Here is a 26995-nt window from a genome sequence, read left to right as displayed (position 1 = left end):
GTAGTTCTCTGTTTCCTGGTTTCTCTCTTTTCCTTTGCTTGTTTTATTTCTTCAGTTCCACGTATGAATGAAGTCATATGGCATTTGTCTCTCTCTGGCTTATTTCACTTAACGTCATTCTAGCTCCATCCGTGTTATTGTAAATGGTAAGATTCCATTCTTTTCTATGGCTGAATAATATTCCACTATGTACATATACCACATGTTCTTTATCCATCCACCCATCAGTGTACACTTGGGCTGCTTCAACAATTTGGCTTTTGTAAATAACCCTGCAATAAATGTGGGGGTGCCTGTATCCCTTTAAATTAGTGTTCTCATATTTTGGGGGTAAGTACCCACTCATGCGATTATTGGATTATATGTTAGTTCCATTTTTTATTTTTTTAAAAGATTTTATTTATTCATGAGAGAGAGAGAGGCAGAGACATCGGCAGAGGGAGAAGCAGGCTCCATGCAGGGAGCCCGAAGTGGGACTCGATCCCATGACTCCAGGATCACGCTCTGGATTGAAGGTGGCGCTAAACCGCTGAGTCACCCAAGCAGCCCCCATTTCTGATTTTTGAGGAACCCTTATACTGTCTTACACCGTGGCTGCAACAGTTTACATTCCCACCAATAGTGCAAGAGGGTTCCTTTTTTTCTCCACGTCCTTGCCAACACTTCCTGTTCCTTGTGTTTTTTATTTTAGCCATTCTGACAGGTGTGAGGTGATACCTCATTGTAGCTTTGATTTGCATTTCCCTGATGATGAGTGATGTTGAGCTTTTTTTTCATGTGTCTGTTGGCCATCTGTATGTCTTCTTTGGGAAAATGTCTGTTCATGTCTTCTGCCCATTTTTTAATTGGATTATCTGTTCTTTGGATGTTGAGTTGTATCAGTTCCTTATATATTTTGGACAGTAGCCCTTTATCAGATACGTCATTTGCAGGTATCTTCTCCCATTCCCTAGGCTGCCTTTTGGTTTGTTTGAATGTCTCCTTAGCGATGCAGAAGCTTTTTATTTTGATGCAGTCCCAGTAGCTTCCTTTTGCCTTTGTTTGCCTTGCCTCCGGAGACCTATCTAGAGAAATGTTGCTACAGCCAATGTCAGAGAAATTACTACCTATGCTCTCTTCCAGGATTATTATGGTTTCAGGTCTCACATTTAGGTCTTTAATCTATTTTGAGTTTATTTCTGTGTATGGTGTAAGAAAGTGGTCCAGTTTCAGTTCTTTTGCATGTAGCTGACCAGTCTTCCCAACACCATTTGTGAAGAGACTGTCTTTTTCCCATCGGATATTCCTTCCTCCTTTGTCAAAGATTAATTGACCACATAATTGTGGGTTTATTTCTGGGTTTTCTGTCCTGTTGATCTTTGTGTCTGCTTTTGTGCCAATGCCATACTGGTTTCATTACTACGAGCTTTATGTTATGAGTTGAAGTCTGAAATTGTGATACCTCTAGCTTTGCTTTTCTTTGTCAAAATTGCTTTGGCTATGGGATCTTTTGTGGTTCTGTATCCATTTTAGGATTGTTTGTTCTAGTTCTGTGAAGAATGCTGTTGTTATTTTAATGGAGGTTGCATTAAATCTGTAGATTGCTTTGGGTAGTACAGACATTTTAATGATATGCTTCCAATCTATGAGTATGGAATGTTTTTCCATCTCTTTGTGTCATCTTCAGTTTCTTTTGTCAGTGCTTTAGATTTCACAGGATAGCTCTTTCATCTCTTTGGTTAAGTTTATTGCTAGATTTGTGTGTGTGTGTGTGTGCAATTGTAAATAGGATTGTTTTCTTAATTTTTAGTGTATAGAAATGCAATGGGGGGTGCCTGTGTGGCTCAGTCAGGTAAGTGTCTGCCTTCAGCTCAGGTCACGATCTGAGGGTCCTGAGATCAAGTCCCACATGGGGCTCCCTGCTCAGCGGGGAGTCTGCTCCTCCCTGTCCTTCTGCCCCTTAACCTGGCTTGTTCTCTCTCTCTCTCTCTCTAATAAGATCTTTTTTTAAAAAAATAAATGCAGTGGATTTCTACACATTGATTTTGTATCCTGTGATTTTCCTGAATTCATTTTCCAGTGTCTATATATGTGTTTGGTATCAAGGTAATACTAGCCTCAAAGAATGAATTTGGAAGATTTACTTCCTCTTCTAATTTTTGGAATAGTTTGAGAATAGGCATTAACTCTTCTTTAATTGTTTGGTAAAATTCACCCATGATGTTGTCTGGTCCTGGACTTTTGTTTGTTGAGAGTTTTTTGATGACTGGTTCAATTCATTGCTAGCAATTGGTCTGTTCAAATTTTCTGTTTCTTTCTACTTCAGTTTTTGGAGGTTATATGTCTAAGAATTTATCCATTTCTTTATGTTGTCCAATTTTTTGGCATATACGTTTTCATAATATTCTGTTAAAATTGTATTTCTGTGGTGTTTGGTCATTATTTCTTCTGATTAGTGATTTTGTTTATTTAGGTTGTTTCTCTCTCTCTCTCTCTCTCTCTCTCTCTCTCTCTCTGATGAGTCTAACTAGAGGTTTATCAATTTTGTTGATCATGTCAAAGAACCAGGTCCTGGATTCACTGATAATGTTCTGTTGTTTTTTTAGTTTGTATATCATTTATTTCTGCTCTATTCTTTATTATTTCCTTCCTTTTGCTGGTTTAGATTTTTTTTGTTCTTTCTCTAGCGCCTGTAGGTGTAAGGTTAGGTTGTTTATTTGATATTTTTCTTGCTTCTTGAGGTAGGCCTGTATTGCTATATACTTCCGTCTTAGAACATCTCTGGGCATGTTCTAAGCAAAAGCTGCGTCCCAGAGATTTTCGACCATTGTGTTTTGATTGCCTCCATGTATTTTTTATTTCCTTTTTGACTTCTTGACCTGTTCACTGTTTAGTAGCATATTATTTAACCTCCATGTATTTATGTTATTTCCAGATATTTTTCTTGTGACTGATTTCTAGTTTCATAGCGTTGTGGTTGGAAAAGATTCATGGTATGACTTTGATCCTGAATTTGTTGAGGCTGTTTTGTAAAAGAATATGTATTCTGCTATTTCAGGATGACATGTTCTGAGTATATCTGTTAGACCTATCTGGTCCAGTGTGTCATTCAAAGTTGTTTCCTTGTTGATACTCTTATTTGAATAGTCCATTCATGTAACTGAGTTGTTAAAGTCCTCTACTACCATTGTATTACTCTTTATTACTTCCTTTATGTTTGTTAATAGCTACTTTGTGTATTTGGGTGCTCCTGTGTTAGGTGCATAAATATTTACAATTGTTAGATCTTCTTGTTGAATTGTTCCCTTTATGATTATGTAGTGTCTTTCTTTGTCTCTTGTGACAGTCTGTTCATAAGTCTCTTTCGTCTGATACAAGTATTGCTTCTCTGGTTTTCTTTTCACTTCCATTTGAATAATTCTTTTCCATCCCTCCACTTTCGATCTGCATATGTCTTGAGGTTTGAACTGAGTCTCTTGTTGGCAGCATATAGATGGGTCTTGCTTTTTTATCCATTCCATCACTCTGTGTCTTTTGTTTACAATCAACATGATTATTGATAGGTATGTACTTATTGCCATTTTCTTACTTGTTTTATATTTGTTTTTGTACTTCTTCTCTGTTCCTTTCTTCTCTTGCTTTCTTCTCTCACAGTTTGCTGGCTTTCTTTAGTGATATACTTGGATTCCTTTCTCTTTATTCTTTGTATTATCAGTGGGTTTTTTTAATTTGTGGTTACCATTTTGTTTGTAATCTCTTAGGCATGTAGGGGTCTATATTAAGTTGATGGTCACTTAAGTTTGAACCCATTCTTTACTCCTCTCCCCCCACCCTACATTTTAGGTTTATGGTGTCATACTTTATTTCCTTTTGTTTTGTGAATCGCTTGACTGATTTTTACAGATATACCTATTTTTACTGCTTTTCTGCTTCCTACTTTTTCTTATTCCTACTTATCTTTCTTTTCCACTCAAAGAGTTCCCTTTAATATTTCTTGTATGGCTGGCTTAGTGGTCATGAACTCCTTTAACTTTTAAGTTTGGGTTATTTTTTTAAGATTTATTTATTTTTTTGGATTGAGAGAAGGGGTTGAGAGGGAGAAGAGAGAGAGAATCTCAAGCAGACTCCCTGCTGAGCTCAGCCAAGTGTGGGGCTCAATATCATAACCCTGAGGTCATGACCTGAGCCTAAACCAAGAGTCAGGTGCTTAACCGACTGAGCCACCCAGGTGCCCCTAACTTTTGGTTTTTTGAGAAAATCTTTCTCCTTTGAATCTGAATGATAGCCTTGCTGTATAGAATATTCTTATTTTTTTTTATTTTTATTTATTTATGATAGTCACAGAGAGAGAGAGAGAGAGAGGCAGAGACACAGGCAGAGGGAGAAGCGGGCTCCATGCACCGGGAGCCCGACGTGGGATTCGATCCCGGGTCTCCAGGACCGCGCCCTGGGCCAAAGGCAGGCGCCAAACCGCTGCGCCACCCAGGGATCCCTGTATAGAATATTCTTAGCCGCAGGAATTTTTCTTCCAGTACTTTGGCCTACAAAGGTGCTGCCAGAAAGTACCCTAATAGCCTTATGGGGTTTCTAGGTTTCCCTTTTATATAACTTTTCTCCTGCTGCATTTAAAATTCTTTATTACTTTTTGCCATTTTAATTACTGGGTGTCTTGGTGTGGACCTTCTTGGGTTGATTTTTTTGGGGGCTCTCTTTGCCTCTTGGATCTAGATTTCTTTTTTTTTTTTTTAAGATTTTATTTATTTATTCATGAGAGACACACACAGAGAGAGAGAGAGAGAGAGGCAGGCAGAGACACAGGCAGAAGGAGAAGCAGGCTCCATGCAGGGAGCCCGACATGGGACCCAATCCCAGGTCTCCAGAATCACACCCTGGGCTGAAGGCAAGCGCTAAACCTCTGAGCCACCCAGGCTGCCCCAAGATTTGTTTCCTTCCCCCAGATTCAGAATGTTTTCAGCTATTATTTTTTCGAATTTTCTGCACCCTTTCCTCTCTCTTCTCCTTCTAAGATACCTATAATGTGAATGTTGTTGTGCTTGATGGAGTCGCTGATTTCCCTAAGTCTGTCTCCACCCCCTCTCATTTTTTTTTTTTCTCTCTCTCTCCTATTCAGTTCTATTGATTTCTAGTGTTCTGTCCTTCAGGTTGCTGATCCATCCTTCTGCTGCTTCTAGTCTCCTATTTATTCCATGTAGTGTATTTTTTAATTTCAGTTATTGAGTTCTTCATTTCTGATTGGTTCTTTATGTTTTCTGTCTCTTTGTTAAGGGTCTCACTGAGATCCTCCACTCTTCTCAGTACAGTGAGTATCTTTATGACCATTACTTTAAATTACTTAGTCATACTACTTATCTTCATTTTGTTTAGCCCTCTTTCTGTGATTTTGTCCTGATCTTTCACTTGGGACATATCCTTTTGTCTCCTCATTTTGTCTCTCTGTGTCTGTTTCTCTGTATTAGGAAAGTCAGCTGTGTCTCGCTCTTGAAAGTAGAGGTCTTATGAAGGAGAGGTCCTGGAGTGCCCTGCAGTGTAATGTCCTCTGTTCACCAAGACCTGGTCCTTCAAGGGTGTCTCCTATGTGTTTTGCATGAGCCCTGCTGTTGTGGCTGAACCGTGTTTGCCTTCAGTCCAGTCATCTGCAATGGCTCTCTTTGCCTATTGTGGGCAAGGTTTGGCCCCTGTGTTAGTAGGCCAGTCTGGGGCTGCCTTTGGGCTTGAGTTGTCAGTCTAAATGTTTGCCAGAGATATAGTAGCACCAAACTGCAGGGTGCTTTCCTTGTGTTATCCCCTGAGAGCTTTCATTGGAGAGTGGGGTCAGCAATCACATCAGCTGCCTGCCCCTAGCCCACTGTTAGGGCCATAGTTGGACTAGTGTGTATGGTTATCTTCACCTTTCCCCAGGGCATTAGTCACTTTGGAGTGGTGCTGGCCCCTTTTGTGGCTGTTTGCACACTGCCACACTTGTGGCACCACTTTGGGTAGGCTCTGGCCAAAGGCATATTGGAGGGGACAGGTCCACAGGACAGCATGGGAGCAGAGCTTGTGGCCAGTAAATCTTGTACCCTTCCACTGTGGGGGAGGATATGCAGCTGCCTAAAACTCTGGCCAAAGCCAGCCAGGTTGGAGGGGGCATGTCTTCAGGAGAACCTAGCTTGCCATTGTTGGCAAGCTAGGTGGGCAGTGTTGATGTCACACTGGTTCCCTCAGGTATCCTTGTGTCTAGGCTGAGACAGGGGAGAGTTATGCTGCCTGCCAGCTCCTTTGTTCCTGGACAAGTCTCCCAAAGATCCCTGCTCCTCCAGCACATGCTCTGAGATTAGCAAACAAATCTCCCTCCCATATACCCTAGGTGTCTTTCAAACCATTTCTTCTATGCTATATCTCAGCAGGGGTGTTTGTTTTGCTGTTTCTTTAAAGACAGGGACTCTGTTCCCTGTCACCCTCCCAGCTCTCCCAGAGCTGAGCCTACTTATTTTTAAAGTTCCAGGTATTAAGCCTCTGCTGATTGATTGTAAGAACTACAAAGTTTTGCCCAGTGGTTTTCAAAGCCAAGTGTTAAGGGACTTCGTTTTCCATATGCAAGCTCCATGCCTGGGATTTCTGGTGTGAAGGTTTGTTCTCTCCCCCTCCTCCACACCCTTGGTGTCCCTCCCTTCCATGGACAGTTCTCTAAGTCTGTTTAGCTCTGGACCACATCTTGGCCCTTTCTACTGTTTCTGATGTGGCCTCTTCTCTACATTTAGCTATGGTATTTTCGACTATTTGTGTCATTTTCTGGGTTGTTAACAGTGATATGGGTAATTCTGGAGGTATCTGTGGGACAGGGTGAGCTTAGGATCCTCTTACTCTGCAATTTTCCCCACAAGTAACTATAAATAAGATTCTTTACCACCTTGACAGCACTCTTAAGATTCTGTGTTCCTTCACATGGTTAGAAGGGGAACCAATTTCAGAAGTTGTGATTAACTTAGGAACTAAGTGACTTGAGGAAGTCTGAGCTCCAGTTCCTAGTGAAAGCCCTTTAATGCTATGTTTTTATGGATATAAGCGATCTCATTTTAGTAAGCCAGGTCTGTCCATTCAATCCTACTGGGGTCAGGAGAGGCTATCCTCACCAGACAGACCTTTTTGCCTTTCCTGGGGCACCAGGGATCACAGGAATTAGTAACAAACGTGGTTATTCTCACAGGACGCCTGCGTGGCTCAGCGGTTAAGCATCCGCCTTGGCTCAGGGTGTGATCCTGGGTCTAGGAATTGAGTCCCGCATCAGGTTCCTGCAGGGAGCCTGCTTCTCCCTCTGCCTATGTCTCTGCCTCTCTCTCTCTTTCTCTGTCTCTCGTGAATAAATAAATAAAATCTTAAAAAAAAAAAAAAAAGGTTATTCTCACCTTTCCCTCTAGGCTAAGTTGGGACAAGAGAACACTGGTAGGGAGCACAGCATTGGCAGCCAAGGATGTATATTTTGATTTGACCACAGTTGAAGCAGATGCAGGCTTTCTGTTCCACTGCTTCCCTTCCCTTCCCTTGAGCTCTTCTTTCTGGCTTGTTGATGACCAACGCAACAGTTGCTCTGATTTCTAGGTTTTACTAGGTGCTGAGGAGGTGGGTGGGCTTTGAGGGATCATCTTGATATCCTGGTATAAATGGGACTTCTCTTATAAAAGTCTGAGCTGATGGTCACAATCCTCTGTGCTGCCTTAGTAAGAACCGGGAGCTGTGACACCACTGTGGGAAGCAAAGTGGGCTAGGAAGCAGTGTAAGTTCATTGAATGTAGCTACAGGGTGGAGCTAGACTCCACCACTCACCTCCACCTTTGTCTAAGTAGAAGTTTTCAAAAGCATCCGTATACCCCACTGCCCTACCCTTGCTGGCATTAGGTCTCTCAGTAGATGGAAGAGTTATTTTAAATTATCAGATAGCTTTTCTAGTTAGGTATTTTCACTTATGTTTTCATTGTACTCTTTTAGTTTGTCACAAACTAGCCCTGATAAGTTACACTTTATTCAACAAAGTTGACACTGTAAGCTGGATTTTAATACAAGTCCAACAAAAATATCTTAGGTATTTTAATTTTTGCTGTTTAATAGAAAAACTATCTACCTTCATCATCTGGAGGAAGGAAGAGGCAGGGATGGGAGAAAGGGATGGCTCCCTGGTTTATCAGCAGTGCCAGGTATCTTTTGAAATTTATTTTACAAAATACTAGTGGTGTTGATTTGGATTGTCTTCATGTCTCCTGCTCATGTCGCGCATCACTTCCACCATACCCTCTGGTAGGGAAGGTGACAGTTTCCTCAGTGTGCACTCATGAGTCACTGGAAAGCAAGGGACCCCTGCTGATAGGGAGAAATGGGAGGCTATCCGCTCATAACCCTGGTTTTGAGAGCAAGTCCCTGGAAGCTTTGAGTTCAGGCCTAGGAAGTGGAGAAGGGAAGGCCAGAGCAGGGGGCAGGAAAATGGAATAAGGGGTACAGGCAAGCATGTAACACCACCTCTCCATGACATAAGTCACAGATAAGTAAATCACCCAGATTGGCCCGTCATGTGCACTTATCACAGGCCCCTGAGGACGTGCTTCCCCTCCCGTCCTCCCCACGCCCTGCCATCCACCAAGATGGGGCTCACACAGAGTCCTACCCCCATATGCCCTGGAGTTGTGTTTTGTGTGTGCTCCAGAACAAGGCAATTCCTATAGTTTCTGCCTCCCTTCCCAAATCTTGGCCTCTGGTCCCAGTTCACTCCTGGGTTCCATGCAGTGCGAAGGTTATAAAAAGAGGCAGGTCTGTGTTCATGGAGGTCACTAGGCAAGGTGACTCTAGTGCTCTCCCCTCCTGGTTGAAAAGTCAACAGATTAAGGCCTTAGGATGGGCATTTGGTCCTGCCTACAGACTCAAAGACTGAGGGCAAATAAAGAACAAAGCACAGGTCAATATGTACTTTCCAATAATTTTTTTGTTTTTAATATCAATTGATGTTTTAAAAAATACAGAGGTGTTTGACACAGAATAGCACCATTGTGTAGGACACACGCAGTTCCTGCGCCCGGCACCTGAAGGGAGATCTTCTTGCCTGGGCTGGGGACAGTCACTCAGGGGGCGTTTGACTCACACCAGTTAGTTTCCTGCCTCTGCCTCGACCCAAAGGTCTTACAGGAAGACAATAAATAAATAGAACACCGAGATTTTATTTTGCAGTCTGCCCAGTTCAGGTCTCTTAGAAAGGGGAGAAAAGTCCACACTGTGAGCGGGTGGGATGAATGGACATCAGGTCAGGTCAGCCATTCAGTGCAGAGCCCTAGAGTGACTGGGACTGGAAAGTACTTGGGTCCTCTGGATTGGCAATGGATTGTGTTGTTTGTGGGTTCGGGTTTTTACAAGAAGCAGACAGGCCCGATGTCCACACCAAATTCCTGCTCGGGCCCTCCTATGTCCATGGGCGCAATGTCAATGATGGGGAGGCGCGAGGTCTTCTGTGACCGGTACTCGATCATAGTCTTGCCCCACTTACCGGTGTGTTTCTAGGGGAGAAAGAGAGGAGAAACTGTTCAGTGCCAGCTGCCAAGGACCCCAAAACTGAGCAGCATAGAGCACAAAGTACAAAACACGCTCAGGGTCTCCCTCAACCTCTCCTTGGCTTCCCAGAGCCATCTCCACCTCAACTCCTGTCCTTAGAGCAAAGCCCCCTCCACACTGCCCTTCCCTCCTTGCTCCGTCCACTATAGTGAGAGCCTCTCTTTGCTCCACCCTGTGGGCCGAGCCAAACTCATGATGTGAGTACCCCAGTAAGAGTAACTGGATGTGCTGGGTAGGGCTTATTCCCCTTATTTGCCTTGAGCCAGGGGAGTGAAGAAGATGGAACAGCACCCTGCCCTCTCCCGTCACTCCGCATGTCTTCTCTACCCAACTCCTCACACCCACACCCCTGAGGATCCCATCACTTTAGGATGTGGGCCACCCCTCTGAAGCTCCAGCCAGCTTGACTCACCGTGCAGCCATCCTTCAGAACAGTATATGTGAACCTGCTGTTGCCCTCAGCCCGGATCTCCACATCATTGGAGCCCTGGATGAGCAGGGCCTTCTTGAGGTTGCCGGCTGCTTCGTCCAGGTAGGCAATGCTGTTCTTGCAGTGGTAGGTGATATTCTGAGAGCCCTCGGTGGACAGCAGGCGGAGGAAGGTCATCTGGACGTTGGCAGTGTTGGGAGCCAGGTTGTCATCACCGTAGCTGAACTGTTAGGGCAGACAGCAGTGGTGTGAGGCCCAGGAGCAGCATCCAGAGGAATCCCAGTTAAAGATACTATCCCTCCTGTTTCCTTCCTCTTAAGCCCCCAAAAGACTGGCAAGAGTGTGGGTGAGGTGCCATCAGCTTGGAGAGAGAAAGATTTTGAGGCGCCATCTCTGGTTAGAGCAGCCAGGTACTCACGTGGAAGCCACCATTGATGGTTTCTCCAAACCAGATATGTTTCTTGTCCTTGCTCTTGCTGCTCCACCAGTTCTTCTTGGGAACGCTCGCTGGGTTGGGGTAGACGCACGTCTCACCAGTCTCCATGTTGCAGAAAACCTTCATGGCATCCAAGGTGCAGCCCTGGTTGGGGTCAATCCAGTAGTCTCCTGCAGGGGGAGGAGGCAATACCCCATCGGGGTTCAGAGAGGCAGGCACTCCCAAGAGGGCCGGGCCTGCCTGGGAGAGACAGAAAGGTTTATGGGGACCCACAGGAGAGGCATGGATTGTGAGGGCCACGTGGAGCCCAAGGGCGGGGGGAGAAGCAGGGACCCAGGAGCAAGGAGACCCTCTTGCAGGTGCAAGCCACCCATGAGAACCTTTCAGGCCGGCTCTGCCTGGTGCTAAGAGATGCCACCTCCCTTTTTCTGAAGGCGCCGTGCCCAGTGGGCTGACGTCCTGCTCTACTGGGGCCGGGGGACCTGCCCTGCAGGCTCACCGCTCTTCCATTCAGGGTGGCAGAGTTTCAGGTCCCGGCAGGTACGAGCGGGGTTCTTGCGGGAGCCCTCGGGGCTGCGGATGCTCTCAATCTGGTTGTTGAGGGACTTGAGTGTGGCGTCCACCTCGGCATCATGCTGTCTCAGGTCGCTGGCCGCCTGGTCAGCCCGCATGTACTGCAGGGGGTCGGGGCCCTTCTCTCTCTGGCCCAGGCCAGCAAAGGCAGACATGTCGATGCCAGGGCCAGGGGGACCTGGAGGGCCAGGGGGTCCGGGGTTTCCGGGAGGACCCTGCAGCAGGAAAGCCGGAAACACAGCAGTCAGCCAGGAATTGTGGGGACACGCCCCTCCTGTGTACCTCTCCACCTGCTAGAAGATACTAGGGTATCGTCTTCCAGTCCCCTGGGTGGGGGAGGGGTGCGGCAGGCCAAGGCCAAGAAAATCCTAGCCCTTCCCCTACTTCTTCATCAGCCCCTCTCCTCTGTGTCCCAATACCAATATGGACCCTTTAAACGTCCCGGGAAGACCCAGGATAAAGGATGCCATCATCGTTGGCCGCAGGCTGATGCCCTGATAAAGGCCCTTGGCACAAGAGAGCTCGAGCCTCGGGATGCTGGGGACAGCCCGGACAGCGGGGAAGGAGTCAGCACACTCACAGCAGGGCCAGTTTCGCCTGAACGTCCACGGGGACCAGGAGGTCCGATGGGGCCAGGGATTCCGTTAGCACCATCTTTGCCAGAGGGACCGACGGGACCAGGAGGACCCTGCAGGCCAGGAGAGAAGAGCCATCACCAAGGGGGCCGTCGGGAGTGGCTGGTCACGTAGCCGTCCTGCTGTGAGGCCCTGCAGCTGCACACGTCTCAGTCACAGAGGCCGGGCTGGCGGCTGCTTGGCCAAGGACCCGCAGGCTGGTTTCACGGCTCTGCTGCCATCCTAAGCTCCTCCTTGTCAGACCCTACTCCCAGGGGGCCCGGCTGACAGCCGGGAGCTGTTGTCATGTTCATCCAGCCTGTGGACTCAGGAGCTTTTCTGGCCCTGGTCTCCCTGAGCCAGTCCCCTCCCTGAGCCCAAGGCTTCCGTCCCCCTCAGAACGCCTGGCCAGTGCCCGGTCCACCCCATGAGGAAGGACTCCCTCCATCTCACTTACTCTAGGGCCAGAAGGACCAGCAGGGCCAGAAGCACCTTGATCTCCAGAAGGACCCTGTGCAAAAGGAAGAGGCAAAGGTCAGAGGTCAGCCCCGACAGGGCCCCATCTTCCAGGGTGCGAGGTCTTCTTGACTGTACATATGATACATGTCCTACCCCTGTTCCCTTTCCACTGGCTCCTCCCTCCAACCCTGAGGAAGTCCTGGCAATTTCTGAGGATGAGCCCAAGTTGACTTAGCAGCATGGGACACTCGGGGGGGCTCTGAGCAGTGGGAGGCACTGGGGAGCCACGCATAGACAGCAACACTCACAGGAGGGCCGGGCAGTCCCTGCAGACCAGTGAAGCCACGGTGTCCCTTCAGTCCCCTCTCGCCAGCCTCTCCAGCTTCTCCTTTGTCACCTCGGGGACCTTGAGGGCCCTGGGAACAAGAGAGATGCAGGTTGGGTCGGGTTGGCCAGAGCAGGAGCACTTTGCTGGCTTCCCCTCAGCCAAGGAGTCCCAGGAGCCACAGGGTCCCCACCGCCCTCCAGACCTGCCCCCCACCCTCGAGAAGCCAACAGAGGACAAGCAGATACTCACTGGGATTCCCCGGGCTCCAGCCGGTCCTGCAGGACCCATGGGACCTTGTGCACCCTGTGAGGGAGAGAGTGGGAACGGTGTCGGAGCAGAGCCGGGACAGGGCTGGCCCTCCTCTGCATCTGCCCCGGGCTGGGCACCGAGGCTGCTGCTCCCAGGGCCCAGAGACCTCCCGGACCCAGAGACGCCTCCAGGGCCTGGCGACCGGCAGACGGTGGGTGAGCTCCCAGCTCCCTTGGCCACCCTCCTCCACTTCCAGCTTTGACCGAATTCAGGACACTCACAGCTTCTCCTCGGTCTCCCTGCTTTCCAGTTGGGCCGGCGGGGCCAGGAGAGCCAGGGGGCCCAGGGGCTCCGGGAGCACCCACGGGACCAGTCTCACCACGATCACCCTGTCAGGAGAGAGGTCTCGGGCTTAGAGAAGAATGTTCCAGGGAGACATGGAGAAACTGATCTCCCGAACTGAGACAAGACCCTGACCCCGACCTGCCACCCCAGGCTGACCTGTTAGGCCCAACAGAATGTCCTCCCTGTCCCCACTGCACATAGAGACCGCCAGATACTCACCTTGACTCCAGCCGCACCATCTCTGCCAGGAGGACCATCAGCACCGGGGCTGCCCTGGGCAAGGGGAAGCAGGATGCCTTCAGAGCTGCCCCTGCACGGCTCCCACTCTGCTCCCCCAGCCTCCCCCCTGGGTCCCAGCCTGCTCCCTTCCATGCAGCTGGAGCTGCCGAAGCTCGCCAGGCTTCCTTGTGCCTTCCTCCCCATGCACCAGTTCTCCATCCCATGCCCTTCTCCCTCCCATCACATCCTCCCCACCACAGCCGGGCACTGCGGCCTATCAGCCCGTCCTGTCATCCCCTCTGCAGGGACACCAGCACTTGGCCTGGCCCAGCACACCTCTCCCCAGTAAGGGCCATGCACAACGGGTCTCACTGCTCACCTCTCGTCCAGGTTCACCAGAAGGACCAGTCAGACCAGGAGGACCCACGGGGCCTGGGGGGCCTCGGTCTCCAGATGCACCAGGAGCTCCCTGCTTGCCGGGCTCACCCTGGGGGGACAGCGAGAGGGAAGATGAGTGTGCGCTCTTAAGAATCCTGGCCCAGGACCTGCTGCTGAGCCTCTCCAAAGAAAGGGCTGATGAAGGGAGAGTTCTGCAGGTGCACAGCGGGTGGAAGCCCCAGAGGGCGGTGGTGCTTCTGCACAGGCAGGGCCACCACACCAAGAGCTGTGGGTGGAGAGCTCAGGCCTGAGCCGGACTGGGCCCAGCTCACCAGAGGAGGGGGTATCATCCTTCACTCACCGATGGGCCGGGCAAGCCAGGGAATCCTCTCTCACCACGCTGCCCAGGTAGACCAACGATGCCCCTCTGACCGGCCAGACCCTGGGGACCTGGAGGACCATCGGGACCCTAAGAGAGGGGAGGCGAGAGTGAGAACGTGAGCTCTGACATGGAGTGGCCAGCCGTCCACACCCAGCCTGGCTGCCACTCCCAGGGACCAGCACTCTTCTTGTCCCGGCAGAGGCCCCTCCATGGCATCCCCCTCCACTCTGCGCTCTGGGAGCTCAGAAGACTCCCTGGCCAGGCATGTGAGGGACTTACAGAGGGACCATCATCTCCAGGCTCTCCCTTCTCGCCAGGGGGTCCAGCAGGACCTTGGAGACCAGGGTCACCAGCGCGGCCAGGGGGGCCACTGTCTCCTCGAGCGCCTTTGGGACCATCTTTTCCAGAAGGACCAGGGGGACCAGGGGGTCCAGGGTTTCCCTAGAAGAGCAAATGCAAGACATGAGAACTCATCTTACCCTGCCCCATCCAGGCTGCCAAAGCTACTGTGACCCTAGGGATAACAGTTTCCCCCCAGGGTTCCCTCCACACGAAGGATGGCCTGACCCCGACCCCCAGTCCACCTCTTCAATCTTCTCTCCCATGTGGGATCTGTGATCCACCCCGCCCCCCGGCTTCCCCAGCCCCTGCATTTGCTTTTTCTTATCTATGTGGACTTTCTCCTGCCTCCTTACTCTGGGCCCCAAGCCTAGTGTTCCTCAAGGAACAACTCAAACTGGGCTCCTCCAACCCCTAAGCCTCTGCACCCGCTCCCTCAGCACTTGGTGGGGGTGGTGACCTGGGTGACTTTTCACCATCTCTCTTCCCTCCATAGCAAACCCCCTGTGGGTGAGATGCATCAAGGTGGTTGTGCCAACCTATCCCACCCAGTGTGCCAGAAGTCTGAGGGTTCAAGCCCAAGTCAGCAGGGAAGGCTGCCCTTGGCTAACAAGAGGGTCACAGCCCCTGCTCCCAGCTGTTTACAAGAAGAACAGATCCCTGTGATGAAGTAACGACTCATCCGGGGAGTAGGAATGGGTATAAGGGGATGGACGCCAGTCTGGGCTCTTTGGGTGCCTGTTGGGGGGACTGTGCCAGACTCTGACCCCTGCCCATGCCTCTTATGCCAGGAGGAAGGTAGGAACCGGCCAGGAACATCACTTACATTGGAGCCTGGGGGTCCGACGCGGCCAGCAGCTCCAGGGAATCCAGTGGCTCCCTATATGAGGAGAAGAGAGGTCCTGAATCCCTCGGGCCCTCAGGAGGCCCAAGAATCAGATTGGGTTGGGTGGGGGGGTCTCAGAGGCTGGTGTGGAAAGGAGAGCTAGAGAGGGCCCTGTGGGGTCTGGCCATCGGATCAGGAAGCTGCAGCTTCTCTGCCTCCAGCCCCTACAGGGGGCATCGGCCAGGACATTCAGTGCCCCTGGGAGCTGAGCACGGCCTCCATGGGACCACAGACCTCCCAGGGCCACGGCACACCCGCAGAGAGGGGCCCTCCTTCCCACGTGGCTGTGGGCTGGACTGAGGCTGGGGGCAAAAGCAATGCTGAGAAAGGTGAGTGAATCCCAGAACACCAGCGCAGGAGCCTCCGGGCAGGCCGCCTTCATGAGGCCGGAGTGGAAGCATGAGAGAAGCTGCTGCTCCCACAGTCCCCCCAACCCCACCTGGTAGGAATGGGGACCTCACTCACCGGGGGGCCTTGAGCACCTCGGGCTCCTTTAGGACCAGTCACACCAGTAGGACCCTGGCAAGGAAGGAGGGACACAGTGAGGCCTGGTCACCCAGAGGAGGGCTGTGGGCCTCGTGGGGGTCAAACAGTCCCTATGCCCAATGATGGACTCCTGAGGGCTAGGTTTGCAAAGACGTAGTTTTCTTGGTGCTAAAATCCCAGCCCGAGGAAGCCGTCACAGATGGGCCTGCCACCCCCGCCACGATAGACTCATGTTCTAGGAGACCTCAGGGAGGAAAGCCCATCAGGCATCTGCAGAGCCCGGCCAAGGGCTCCCCAGTCCCTCCCCAGGAGCCTGGCTGCTTTGTCCCGGGCTATTTGTCCTCAACCCTCACCCTGTGTCTGTCTCTGGCACCCACACCCTACCCCAAGACAATGAAATCCAATTAGCTATTTTTGAACCTTTATCCCAGAATACAGATTCCTCCCCACAGCCTCTCCCTCTGTCTGGGGCGGTGGCAGGCTCCGGTAGGTCCCAGGCGAAACTCAGGAGGGGCTACACCCAGGCCTCCTGGCCAGCCTTGGCCCCGCCCCGGGCCCCTCACCCTGCACCCAGACACCCCTGCCCCATGAAAACAGTTGCTGGGGGAGCTCACTGCTACCCACCTGAGGCCCAGGAGCTCCAGAGGGGCCCTGAGGACCTGGGGCACCAGCATCGCCTTTCTGGCCGGCCTCTCCTTGCTCGCCTTTGGCACCCGGCTGGCCATCAGCACCCTGTCCCAAGGAGAAAGGGGAGTGAGAGGCAAGCTGAATACTCAGGGTTCTTCCAAAAGGGCCAGGGAGTCTGGGTGAGTGGGTGGTCGGGGGTGAATGAGTGAGCGAGCCTGTGTCCACCCTGGCCCGGAACGCTGCCCTCAGATGGGATCGTGAGGTCAGTGTGGGTGTGCAAGGAGAGAAAGAGGCCACTTCCATCTTCTTTACATTCTGTCCCTCCCTCCCCCACAGGCCTGAGCAGAGGGGTGGGAAGGAGGGTGGTCGGGGACACTCACGGGAGGACCTGCGAATCCAGCGGGCCCAGGGGGTCCAGTCTCTCCACGTTCACCCTGTGAGAGAAGGGGCCCGGGAGAGCTCAGGCTTCATGCCTGCCTGCCTCTGTCCCCTCCTACACCAGAGCCCTCTGGGCTGGCCCCGCACCTCCCTGCCCCTCCCCGCCCTACACAATAACCCCAGAGGGAGGACACCTTGTCCTAGTGACAAGAGACCCAAGTCAGAGGCCTCCCTTGGTCAGAGGACCTGGTGACCTGAAGGCCCTCACCCTGACCACATCATGGAGATGACAGGCTCTCTCCCTCCCTTTCTCCTCTCTCCTCCCCCCCTCCAGCCCCAAAGAGCCAGGCTGTGAGGCAGGGCCACTTCTCTGGCTCCCAGGGCCCCGGGAACAGGGCCAGGTTCAGGGGCAGATACTCACCGGGGCGCCACGAGCACCAGCGGTTCCTGCAGGACCAGGAGGTCCAACTTCTCCCTAAGGTGGGGAAGGGGACGAGAGTCACGGAGAAGGGCTGGGGGTCGGAGTGGGGCTCTTAAGAGCAAAGTGAATCCAGGAAGCCTCACAATGGATGGTCCATTTTCTCCTGTTGCTTCAGGCACCCCCCCCCCCCAGTCCTGGGGCCTCCCTGGCCACTCCCCCTCCCCCCATGGCTCCACTGGACAGGGCCCACAGCCTATGACTCTGCTTTTAAGAAGACTCCCACCCCTCAGTGCCTGCAGCCCCCTAGTGGGCAGGAGGGGGCCCGTTGTTGAGGGGGAGAGAAAGCAGTCCTTGGTAGGAGATGAGGAGGCTGATGGGGGAGGCCAGCCAGAGGGAGGCACTCACCTTCTCACCATTGGCGCCAGCGGGGCCAGGGGGGCCAATGGGACCAGTCAGGCCCTAGGGAGAAAGCAGGCAAAGGTGAGGGTGACGGAAGAGTTGACCAGGGACTTGGAGCCCAGCAGGGAGTCCGGGGACCCTGGCCTACGCTCCCACAGCCCCCCAGAACTCCCCCTCACCCCATGGCCCCAGTCTTGTCAGGAGAGTCCCCAGATCTGTACAGCTGAGACAGGACCAGGGGCTGCACTCACACACTGCCCTTCTGTCCCCAGGGTGCAGGGCTGGAGACCCCCGGGGTCCCCACGGCACCTGCGACCAGCATTCACTTACTCGTCCTCCGTCCTTTCCAGGAGCTCCCTCAGGGCCTTTCTCACCAACGTCTCCCTGTGGGATGGAGAAGGGCCACCTCAGCAGGGTTCTCCAGCTCAGCCTCCCCCTCGCAGAGGCTCCCAGCAGAGCTCAGCCCCCGCCCCGCCCAGCAGGATCTGCTCCGGGTTCAGGGTGAGCGAGAGGAGTGGGAGGGAGGGAAGTGGGGGGAGGGTGTCACTACAAGGCAAACAGAGCATGCCCGAGGGATCTCTAGGTTCCTCAAGAGGGTTAACTAGAGACCTCCCCATTCACGGGCCATGGGGAGACGGGGTGTGGGCGGGGAACCGCGACTTTGGGGGAGCTCAACCTGGTACTCACCCTGTCTCCTTTGGGCCCGGCGATGCCAGCCGCGCCCCTCTCACCGGGCATCCCCTGCAGACCTGGAGGGCCCTGAGCCCCAGGGGGGCCAGCCGGGCCAGATGCGCCCTGCGGGAGGAGGGGGCAGGGGGTCTGTGGTGGGCAGCACCTGCCCAGGACCCCAGCGCCCAGGCCCCCTTTCCTTCCCTTCCTCCTCTGCCCTCCCAGCCCCTCCCCTTCCTCCTTCTGCCCCAGCAGGTGGCCCGGACAACCCGCCAGCCTCACTTACTTTGGGACCGTCTGTGCCAGGAGTGCCGGGGAGGCCACGGGGCCCCTGGAGGCCCTGGGCGCCGGGAGAACCACGTTCACCTGGGAAGCCTCGTTCACCCTGTGGCAGACACCAGGAGCCATGAAGCAAGAGACCTGGGGCAGGGGCGCAGGGAGGAGCAGGGAGCAGGACAGCAGAGTGCCGCGGGGGTGCCCTGGCAGAGGCTCGCAGGGAGGGGGCAGCAGAAGCGACCGATACTCACCCTGGGACCCACGAGGCCTGGGGCTCCCGCTTCACCAGGGACACCCTGGAGGACAAAGAGGGACAGGTGAGACAGCCAGCCAGGGCCTAGAGTCCCTCCCCTGAGAGGCTGAGCTCAGACTGTCCCCTGGAGGGAGCTGGGGTGTGGCCCCAGGGATCCCCAGTGTCACATCATGGGGGCCCTGTGCCTTCCTGCCCTCACCTCCTGGGCGTCAGGCATCGGAAGAGATCTTCTCATCTAAACACTTTGCACCTGCAAAGAGCCCCATACTCACCTGGTCACCTGGTTTTCCACCTTCGCCTGGGGGACCCGGAGGGCCAGGAAGTCCCTAGAAGGCAAAGTGATATCCATTAGCAAAGGAGTGAGTTCACTGCCCCAGCCCTCCAGGGAGGCCCAGGCCGGGACAAGAGGCAGGACTGCAGGGAGGCCTCGTTCCCCTGTTCCCCTCAGGAGGGGGGTGCCCTCCCCCCACCCAGGGGCCTGCTGCGGCCCACAGAGCCCTGGACACAGAATTGTAGAGAGGGCCCTGTCCAGCCACCTACCTGGAACCCAGATGGTCCAGGAGCACCCTGCTCGCCTCGTTCACCGGCAGGTCCCTGCAGAGGGAAACAAAGGTGGCCTGAGCCATTGTTCCAGAGAATCTGAGAGCCTCAGTGGGAGGGGACCTCGGTGGCAGCAGGAGGGCGGGCCAGACACATTCCAGCACTGCCCAAGAAAGATGTGCATGCTTGCTTCCCCCGCTGTTCTCCCCCCAGTGACCTGCACCCCTGAAACGGGGGTGGGGTCCACACTGCCTTGGCTGAGAGTGGGTCCAGCACCCCAGAAGGATCCGGATCCACGGCTCCTCATCCGTCACCCCCACTCCGCCACCCCCAAGCCCACAGAGCCACCTAGAGGGGGCCAGGCAGCTACTTACAGCAGGTCCGGGGGGTCCTGCAGCACCAGTCTCACCATCTTTGCCTGGAAGACCCTAGAGGGGAGAGACAAGGGTGGTGTCATGACACGTGTTCTTCGGTCTGCAGACCCCAGTGCCCAGCAGTCACACTTGGTGGTCCATGATCCCCCAACCTGAATTCCATTTCTACCCCTTCTTTCCCTGGGCCCCTCCTTTCCCCAGTCTTTCTCAGGTGGGAGTCCTCCCCACCCCCGGGGCTGCTGACCAACAGCAACTAGAAGTCTCTGTGTGGGGACTCCCGGAGCAGCATGGGCTCAGCCACAGGAACCCACGACGAGGGGCCCCAGGAGCATGCCCCGGGAGGCGTCTCCCCTTGCAGGTGTCCAGCCAGCACCAATGCATGTGCACAGCGAGGCGGGGTACTTACTCTCAGACCAGGAGCACCGGGAAGTCCCTTCTCACCAGCCTTGCCAGGCTCGCCCTGGAGGAAAGAGTGCAGGACCATGAGGGGAGGGTGTCGGTGGGAGGGGGGTAGAGCAGGCCGGGGAGAGCGGGGCTTGGGGCCATGGGCAAAAGGCCAAGCCCAGCGTCGGCACCCTGTCTCACGCTCAGGCGTGTGATGGAATAATGTCATGGCTGAGGTGCCCCGCGTTTCCCCAGGTCACACAGGCCCCCGCTGCCCACGGCACCAGGGATCGTGTTCATGACTGCCTGTGGGTTAACTCTACTCGGAGCCAGTCCTCTCTCCAGGGGGCGAGGGGGGAGGTGGCACCATGTGGAAGGAAGTGGAAGGGCCGGCTGTTACTTACGTTGGCACCTTTGGGACCAGGGAAACCCATGACACCAGGCTGCCCACGAGCGCCCTGAGGACCTGGAGGTCCGGGGCGACCATCTTCACCAGGGGCTCCCTGAAAGAGAGGGCATCATTCTCAGAGTGTAGACACTCAACCCACAGTCATCCACCCGCTGAGTGCCTACTGCGTGGGCAGCACAGGGCGAGGCAACAGCCAGACACCCGGCGTGTGGGGTTGGCCGAGGTCTGGACCGGGGGCCCACACCGCGCGTGCGGCCCAGTCAGCAACAGGGCACTGCTCGAATGAGAAGTGTTGCTCCTCAAAACGCACCCAGGCTCTGTCTCCCTCCAAGGAAAGGCCCAAAGGCGCAGAGGTTGGCATTTTCAGAGCTCCGCACCTGGCCCGATAACCACCGTCTGCCCCTTCTCAAGTCTCAAAATTCACAGGCTGCCCCCACCCGGACCCCCGTCTCCCTTACTGCCTGCCTTCCCGGGGTTATCCTCCCAACAACCCCAGACGGTAGACTTACAGAAGGACCAACTTTGCCTTGAGGACCAGCATCACCAGGGCGACCAGTGAGACCCTTTGATCAGGAGAGAGAGAGAGAAGACGGGTATCAGGGGAGGCCCCAGGTCTTCCCAATCCTGGCAGCACAAGGCTGGGGGCCAGCTGGGGAAGGGCATGAGGACTTGCTCAGTTGGAGGTCAAGCGTGAAAGCAGCTCGGCTACTCACCCGGGCTCCAGGAAGGCCAGGCTCTCCGGGACGGCCGGGGTCCCCATTAGCTCCCTTGGGACCAGCAAGGCCGCTGGGCCCTCGCTCTCCGGGGGCTCCCTACACGGGGGGAGGCAGGGAGTCAGCAGGCGGCCGTTTGACCAGCAATGCAGGGACCCCAGCCCCTTCCCCCCTCACTCACCTTTGGACCTGCCAGACCATCCTGACCTGGGAAACCGCGGTTGCCAGGAGCCCCCTAGAAGGACGTGGGAGGAGGACAGGTGGCGAGTCAGAATGGCCCCGACCGAACCACACAGGGAGCCTCGGAGGCCTCGGGAGCTCCATCGCACCAACCCCCCAGCCACAGCTCCTGGGGGGCAGGAGCGACAGCCCGCAAGGGTTAACCGCTAGGGCCTGTCCCACGGGGGAGCTCAGACCGTCTCATGCCATCCTGGGGGTGGGGGCAGAAATAGGATGGGCTCCCTGCCCCCGCGCCCTGGCAGTGAGTGGGGAGAGAGGACTGACGCTCAGGCCAGGGGACTTGGCCAGAACACAGCTGCAGACTCCACTTCCACATCCAGGTCACACCCCTCAGAAAGTGGGGCCTCCCAGCCCACCTACCCTTTCTCCGGGGGGACCAACGGGCCCAGCGCCACCAGGCTCTCCACGGGCACCTCGTTTGCCTTCTTCACCAGCAGGACCGGGGGCTCCTTGGGGGCCAGCAGGGCCCTGAGAATCAGGAGGAAAGAGAAACCGGGTGAGCGGTGACCCGGCACCGTTGCGGAGCCAGTCACCGGCCTGTGGGCCGAGGGAGCGGCCTCCGCTGCTGTTTCAGGGCTGGGTGCTGGGGGACCTGGGGTGGGGGGAAGCGGGGCCGCAAAGCATCAGCCCAGGGGGAACAGGCGGCCCAGTGGGCAGAGGGACGGTGGAAAGTGGAAACTGTTCACATGGCTCAAACCAAACATGGGAGCTCGAGCTGCGTCAGCCTCTCAACCTGGAGGGTCCCCTCCTCCGGCCACAACCTGGGAGGTCCCAGATCAGGGGATGGGGCTGCAGAGGAGGGGGGCAGCCAAGAGCTGCAGGCAGATACTCACGGGCTCGCCCTTGGGGCCTTGTTCGCCTTTGAAGCCAGCTATTCCAGGTTCGCCCTTGGGGAGACAGAGGCGGGTTCTCACATGGGGTCCTCTCCACGGACCTGCCCCCACCTCCAGACACCCTTAAAGGCTCCCCCCACCCCCGCCACCATCCCCCACAAAGGACTCCGGTGTGAGCACAGGAAGGGGGGACGGCGGGGTTTGACTCCAGGGGTACTTGGGGTTCACTCTGAACCTTACCGTCTGACCTTTCGGGCCCAGAGGACCAGTCGCACCTTGAGGGCCAGGTGGACCACGGGGCCCGGGGAAGCCGGGGGCGCCAGCGATGCCAGGAGCACCCTGTCAGCGTGAGTAGAAGAGGGGGGCATCAGGAGAGGCGGCCAGGAGGGACTCCCCTCCCTGCAGGAGCCCAGTCCCCGGGCAACACTCACAGCAGATCCTTTAGCTCCAGGAATTCCGTCAGTTCCGGGGTTACCCTGGAAAGGGGAGAGGGTGTCATTACAAAATAAGCAGCAAAGAAACCCCAGGCACCTCCCAGCCCGCCCCGCTGCAGATCCAGGGGCTAGACCAGCAGTTTTCAGTTCCAGACATGGTCCCGTTGGGGGTTGCAGGGGAGGGGGGGACGGGGTGCTGTAGGGAGACCCTACAGATGGCCCTAGAGCTGGGCATGCAAGCATTGGGCCAAAATGAGGGTCTGGTGAGTGGAGCTCTGACAGGGGCCCCACTCCTCTCAGAGGTAAACAGAGTCAAGAGCACCAGGGCCACAGACCACTTACAGAGGCACCAGCCGGCCCGGGGGACCCAGGAGTGCCAGGCTCGCCGCGAGGACCTTGAGCGCCTTCGGGACCTCGGGCGCCAGTGGGGCCAGCTTCCCCCTGGGTAGAGACAGACAGGGATGGAACGAGAAGACGACGGGGTTGGGGGCACAGACCTCTCACAGGCCAGCAGCAGTTCGGGGGCGGCTGTCGGCTCCCCCTGGGCACCCCCCCCCCCGCCCTGCCTTCCCCTCTCCGTGCCCCCCACGTCCCCCACGCCCCAGGCCCGGTGCACTTGTAGGTGCGGGGTCCTGCCCTCTCCAGCGCCCCCCCCCAGCCGCGGGGTTCTTGCACTGAGGAAGTGGGGGCCCTGCCACGTCTGGGCTGCAGTCCCCGCTCCTCTCTGCGGCGGCTCTGGCTTGGGCCTGCTGTTGGGGGGGCCGGCAGGGGCCGAAGCAAACTGGGACAAGCGCCCCACTCCACCCCGGGGCTCTGGGGCTCAGTTCTCGCCTCTGGCAGCGCCCACAAGCCCCAGGACGCCTCGGCTTCCCCCCCTTTCCAGGACACCCCGAGGCCCGCGGACCTGCAGGCAGGGCCGAGCCTCCTCAGCTTCCTCCTCCCAACGTTCTCGGTTCACTTTTGTAATTATTCTTTCTAAAGGTCAGGCCCCCTCACCTTCCGCTGTCCCTCGTCACAATGGGTCCCCTTCACCCAGCTCCCGGGCCTCAGACACTGTCTGGTTGCCATGGAAACCCCAGGAGGGGAAAGGCAACCTGATGCCAGTGACCACATGGAGGCCCGCATTCATCTGGGGCCCGAATTCCCGAATTCCCGGAGAAGCGAAGCGTGCACCCTGCACCGCATCCCTGGGGCCACTGGGGCCACGGGCCTTTCCCTGACCGGCGGCCCCCCACTGGCCCCCATTCATCCTCGCTAACTGGGCTGGGGGGCGCCAAGCCTGGGGGGGCAGGGGGGGCTTGGAGCCATCTCCTGCCCACCCCACCTCCTCCCGCTGCCTCCGGGTCTAGATTGCTGAGCTTTGCCTGCTTCCCTCCCAGCCCTGGTCTCCTGCTCCCTCCCAGATCTCAGCCGGGTCCCCCATCTTTTCCTGCCTCCCCAAGTCTGAAGCTCTTCCTCATGCTCTCTTAACTTTCCCTTCCAGCTGGTGGCCCTTCCTTGCCCCCAAGGAGAGCAGCGGTGGGAGACACTCTGAAGAAGGGAGGGGGCACCGTGGGGGGGCGGTGGCAGTCAGCAAGGGCAGCAGGGTCACGGGAAAAGGGGGCAGGGCACGTACCTTGGCGCCGGGAGCACCAGGGAAGCCAGGACCACCGGCAGGACCAACGGGACCCTGGGAGGAAGGGGGAGGGGGGAGGGGAATGCTGTTTCTGGGTGGGACTTCTCCACCCCCAGAGGGAGCCACCCCACACCTCACACTCCTCCCCACAGTACGTCTGTACTGATCTTGCTCTGCGTCCCCTGTAGCCCGAAGCCCCTGGATGAAAACTGTCCCCACTGCCAGTGTCCCCGAGCCTGGCTTCCCAAGGCAAAGCAAGTATCCGACTATATACATGCTGAGAAGCAGGGGACTCATTGACTTCCCTGGCTATCCCTCCTCGGAAAAAACAAAGAAAGAAAGAAAAAAAAGAAAAAGAAAAAAAAATGCTAAAAGAGTGGCTGAGCAAAATGAAGCATCATTTCAAAGCCTGTAATCAACGTAAGAGGGTAATAGGGAGAAAGCACTCCTCCCCCCCCTCCTCCTCCCCCTCCTACCCATCCTCCCTCGCCGCCCCCCCCCCAAGGCCCAGCCCTGCGGTGGGGCCACGGAAGGCACCTGCCCACTCCCTGCTCCCCGGGGCTCAGGTAGGCCGAGCCCAGGCGGTGAAGGGCACTTACCGGAGGGCCCGCGGGGCCTGGTTGGCCATCGTTCCCCCGGGCGCCCTGTGAGTGGGGAGAGGGAAGCAGCGTGGTGAGAGGCCCCCCACGGCCAGGCCCTCCCCTGTCCACGGTCCACCCCCACAGGGAACTCGGGCAGCGCCGGGCAGGGCCCCGGGGACGAGAGGCAGGCTGGCCGGGTGCGGGTGCAGGTGCAGGCCAGCACCCCGGGCAGGAGCAGCGGGGAACCCTTCATGGTGGCCGCAAGGAGGGGTGCTGGGGCGCAGTGGGCATGCTCTCCTTGTAAACAAAGCTTGGTGATCTCCTCGCTACTTCGTCATTTTGGAAACTTTCCTTCAGACCCCAAATATCCCCAACTGCAAGGCCAGGTTATCATTTAAAGACTCGGTGAACTGGGCTGAAGAGAAATGGAAGCCGAGCAGCAAACCTAACTCAATTCCTGCCCCCACACAAGGAGAGACACTTTCGGGGCTTGGTTGACCTCCTTAGCTAAGGCTTGGTTAAGGCCTCCCCCTGGTTAACCCCGGGATGTCTCTGGGCTCCACCCCCTTCCCAGCCACTCAAGACCACCTGTTCCTAAGGGAGCACACATGCCCCAGGATGTCTGCCACTGGCCTTGGAAGCAGCCTGTGATGGGGACAGGACACTGGGCACAGCCTGAGGACCACATCTGAGCTCACGCCTCTGAGAGTCCTTTACACAGTAAGACAAGGCTGCCAGTTCTTTCTCTCTCAGACTACTTTTTTGGGTGTTTTTTGTTTTGTTTTTTTTTTGTTTTTGTTTTGTTTTTGGTAAAGGTTTATTTGAGAGAGACGGCACGTGAGTGCGGGGAGGAGCAGAAGAGAGAGCATCCTGGAGCAGACTCTCCGCTCAGCGTGGAGCCCGATGTGGGGCTCGATCTCACTGTCCATGAGATCAGGACCTGAGCCAAAACCAAGAGTTAGATGCTTAACCGACTGAGCCACCCAGGCACCCTTAGGACTAGTTTTGAGGGTTTTTCCCCCCAGGTTTGAGGTAAGCACTCCCCAGTTTCTCTCTCAAAGCCCCTCTGGGCCTAGGGAACTTTTTCCCAAACTCCAGGAGCCATCAGACCACGCAGAGTGGGGCTTGGCCCCTGGTCCTAGGCAGGGCAGCCGAGAAAGTGACCTTTCCCTGCCTGCCTGCCCCTGCCTCTGCTTTCTCTGGGGTGCTGAAGAAGGATACTTTAGGGGGAGCTCACGTTTTAAAAAAGACATCTTCTTCCTGGCTATGGCCCATTTCTCCTGATGGAGACAGTCCACATTGGCATTAAGCATGAAAGCAAGAGGAGACTTGACAGAAAAGAAAACGTCAGAGGGTGCGTAAAGCCTCGGCATTGGCCAGACCCCCCTTCTGGGCCAGGCTGGCTGCTTCGGGCAACCCTGGAGCACCCTCCCTCCAGGACTAGGCCGGAGGAGAGGCCTGGGGCCCAGCATGAGCAAAGGGAAGCTGCAGGCCTGGGCTGGCATCCGTGGCTCTCCCTGCAGTACGGCCGGGAGAGGGCACAGCCTGGCCCAAGGGGGCGCGTGACCACAGCCAGCAGAGCCCAACCCAGCCGGGTCCCAGGCCCAGCCTTGACAGCAGGCCCGCACTGGGAACTTATGTGACGTTGTCAACTTTCTTTGCCAAATCCTGCGCACAGCCTGCCAGCCAGACTACTGTGGGGACAGGAACCAGCAAGGAGGAGCAAGAAGCAGGGCCTGCTGTGCCCAGGAAGGAGGACGAGCAGGGATGCAGCTCATCTTCGCCCCGCACGGGGCGCCACCCGCGTGGCTTCAGGCCTGGCCAACAAGCCACAAGCCAGGGCCGAAGGATCTGCAGAAATAGTGGTGTTTCTTGGCAGCCCCAGCACTCTCTAATCCCCTCACACAGAGTGACTCTGGGACAAGGCACTTCAGCAGCTCCGGTTGACAAACGGGGGTCAAGGCTGCCTGTTATATCTCACCGATCTGCTTTTGAGGGAAACGTCCACCAGACAGATACATTATCTGGAGAACAGCGCGGGGAGCGAAGCTGATTTACTCAGGCCAGCCCCACAAGGACGTGTGAGGAGGGGCCGCGGAGCTTGGGTGGCTGGGGCATGAGCTCAACGGAAAGCATAATCTCTCTTAAACGCAGC

The 26995-nt window shown here is 55.5% G+C and overlaps 1 protein-coding gene across 4 annotated transcripts in view; it reads right to left on the bottom strand.

Moving 5' to 3' along the window:
- Positions 1–8932: 8932 nt before the first annotated feature.
- COL2A1 (collagen type II alpha 1 chain) overlaps positions 8933–26995 on the bottom strand; it is a 30858-nt gene continuing 12795 nt past the window's right edge. For all 4 annotated transcript variants that reach the window (XM_072765444.1, XM_026000191.2, XM_072765446.1 and 1 more), the window contains 38 exons: positions 24859–24903; positions 24260–24313; positions 22987–23085; positions 22642–22686; positions 22451–22549; positions 22211–22264; positions 21738–21845; positions 21319–21372; positions 21138–21236; positions 20934–20987; positions 20420–20518; positions 20038–20091; positions 19632–19685; positions 19258–19311; positions 18990–19043; positions 18716–18760; positions 18475–18573; positions 18207–18314; positions 17850–17903; positions 17526–17579; positions 17121–17174; positions 16702–16755; positions 16319–16426; positions 15674–15727; positions 15149–15202; positions 14263–14424; positions 13963–14070; positions 13603–13710; positions 13224–13277; positions 12941–13048; positions 12660–12713; positions 12391–12498; positions 12081–12134; positions 11590–11697; positions 10936–11224; positions 10419–10606; positions 9983–10225; positions 8933–9515 (listed from right to left, as the gene is read on the bottom strand). In XM_072765444.1, coding sequence (XP_072621545.1) covers positions 9369–9515; positions 9983–10225; positions 10419–10606; positions 10936–11224; positions 11590–11697; positions 12081–12134; positions 12391–12498; positions 12660–12713; positions 12941–13048; positions 13224–13277; positions 13603–13710; positions 13963–14070; positions 14263–14424; positions 15149–15202; positions 15674–15727; positions 16319–16426; positions 16702–16755; positions 17121–17174; positions 17526–17579; positions 17850–17903; positions 18207–18314; positions 18475–18573; positions 18716–18760; positions 18990–19043; positions 19258–19311; positions 19632–19685; positions 20038–20091; positions 20420–20518; positions 20934–20987; positions 21138–21236; positions 21319–21372; positions 21738–21845; positions 22211–22264; positions 22451–22549; positions 22642–22686; positions 22987–23085; positions 24260–24313; positions 24859–24903 — 3441 coding nt within the window. In that variant the 3' untranslated portion in view covers positions 8933–9368. The remainder of the gene's footprint in view (positions 9516–9982; positions 10226–10418; positions 10607–10935; positions 11225–11589; positions 11698–12080; positions 12135–12390; positions 12499–12659; positions 12714–12940; positions 13049–13223; positions 13278–13602; positions 13711–13962; positions 14071–14262; positions 14425–15148; positions 15203–15673; positions 15728–16318; positions 16427–16701; positions 16756–17120; positions 17175–17525; positions 17580–17849; positions 17904–18206; positions 18315–18474; positions 18574–18715; positions 18761–18989; positions 19044–19257; positions 19312–19631; positions 19686–20037; positions 20092–20419; positions 20519–20933; positions 20988–21137; positions 21237–21318; positions 21373–21737; positions 21846–22210; positions 22265–22450; positions 22550–22641; positions 22687–22986; positions 23086–24259; positions 24314–24858; positions 24904–26995) is intronic.

Source organism: Vulpes vulpes, chromosome 8, assembly GCF_048418805.1.
Source record: "Vulpes vulpes isolate BD-2025 chromosome 8, VulVul3, whole genome shotgun sequence".
Lineage (NCBI taxonomy): Eukaryota > Metazoa > Chordata > Mammalia > Carnivora > Canidae > Vulpes > Vulpes vulpes.
This window is presented reverse-complemented; position numbering and strand designations above follow the sequence as displayed.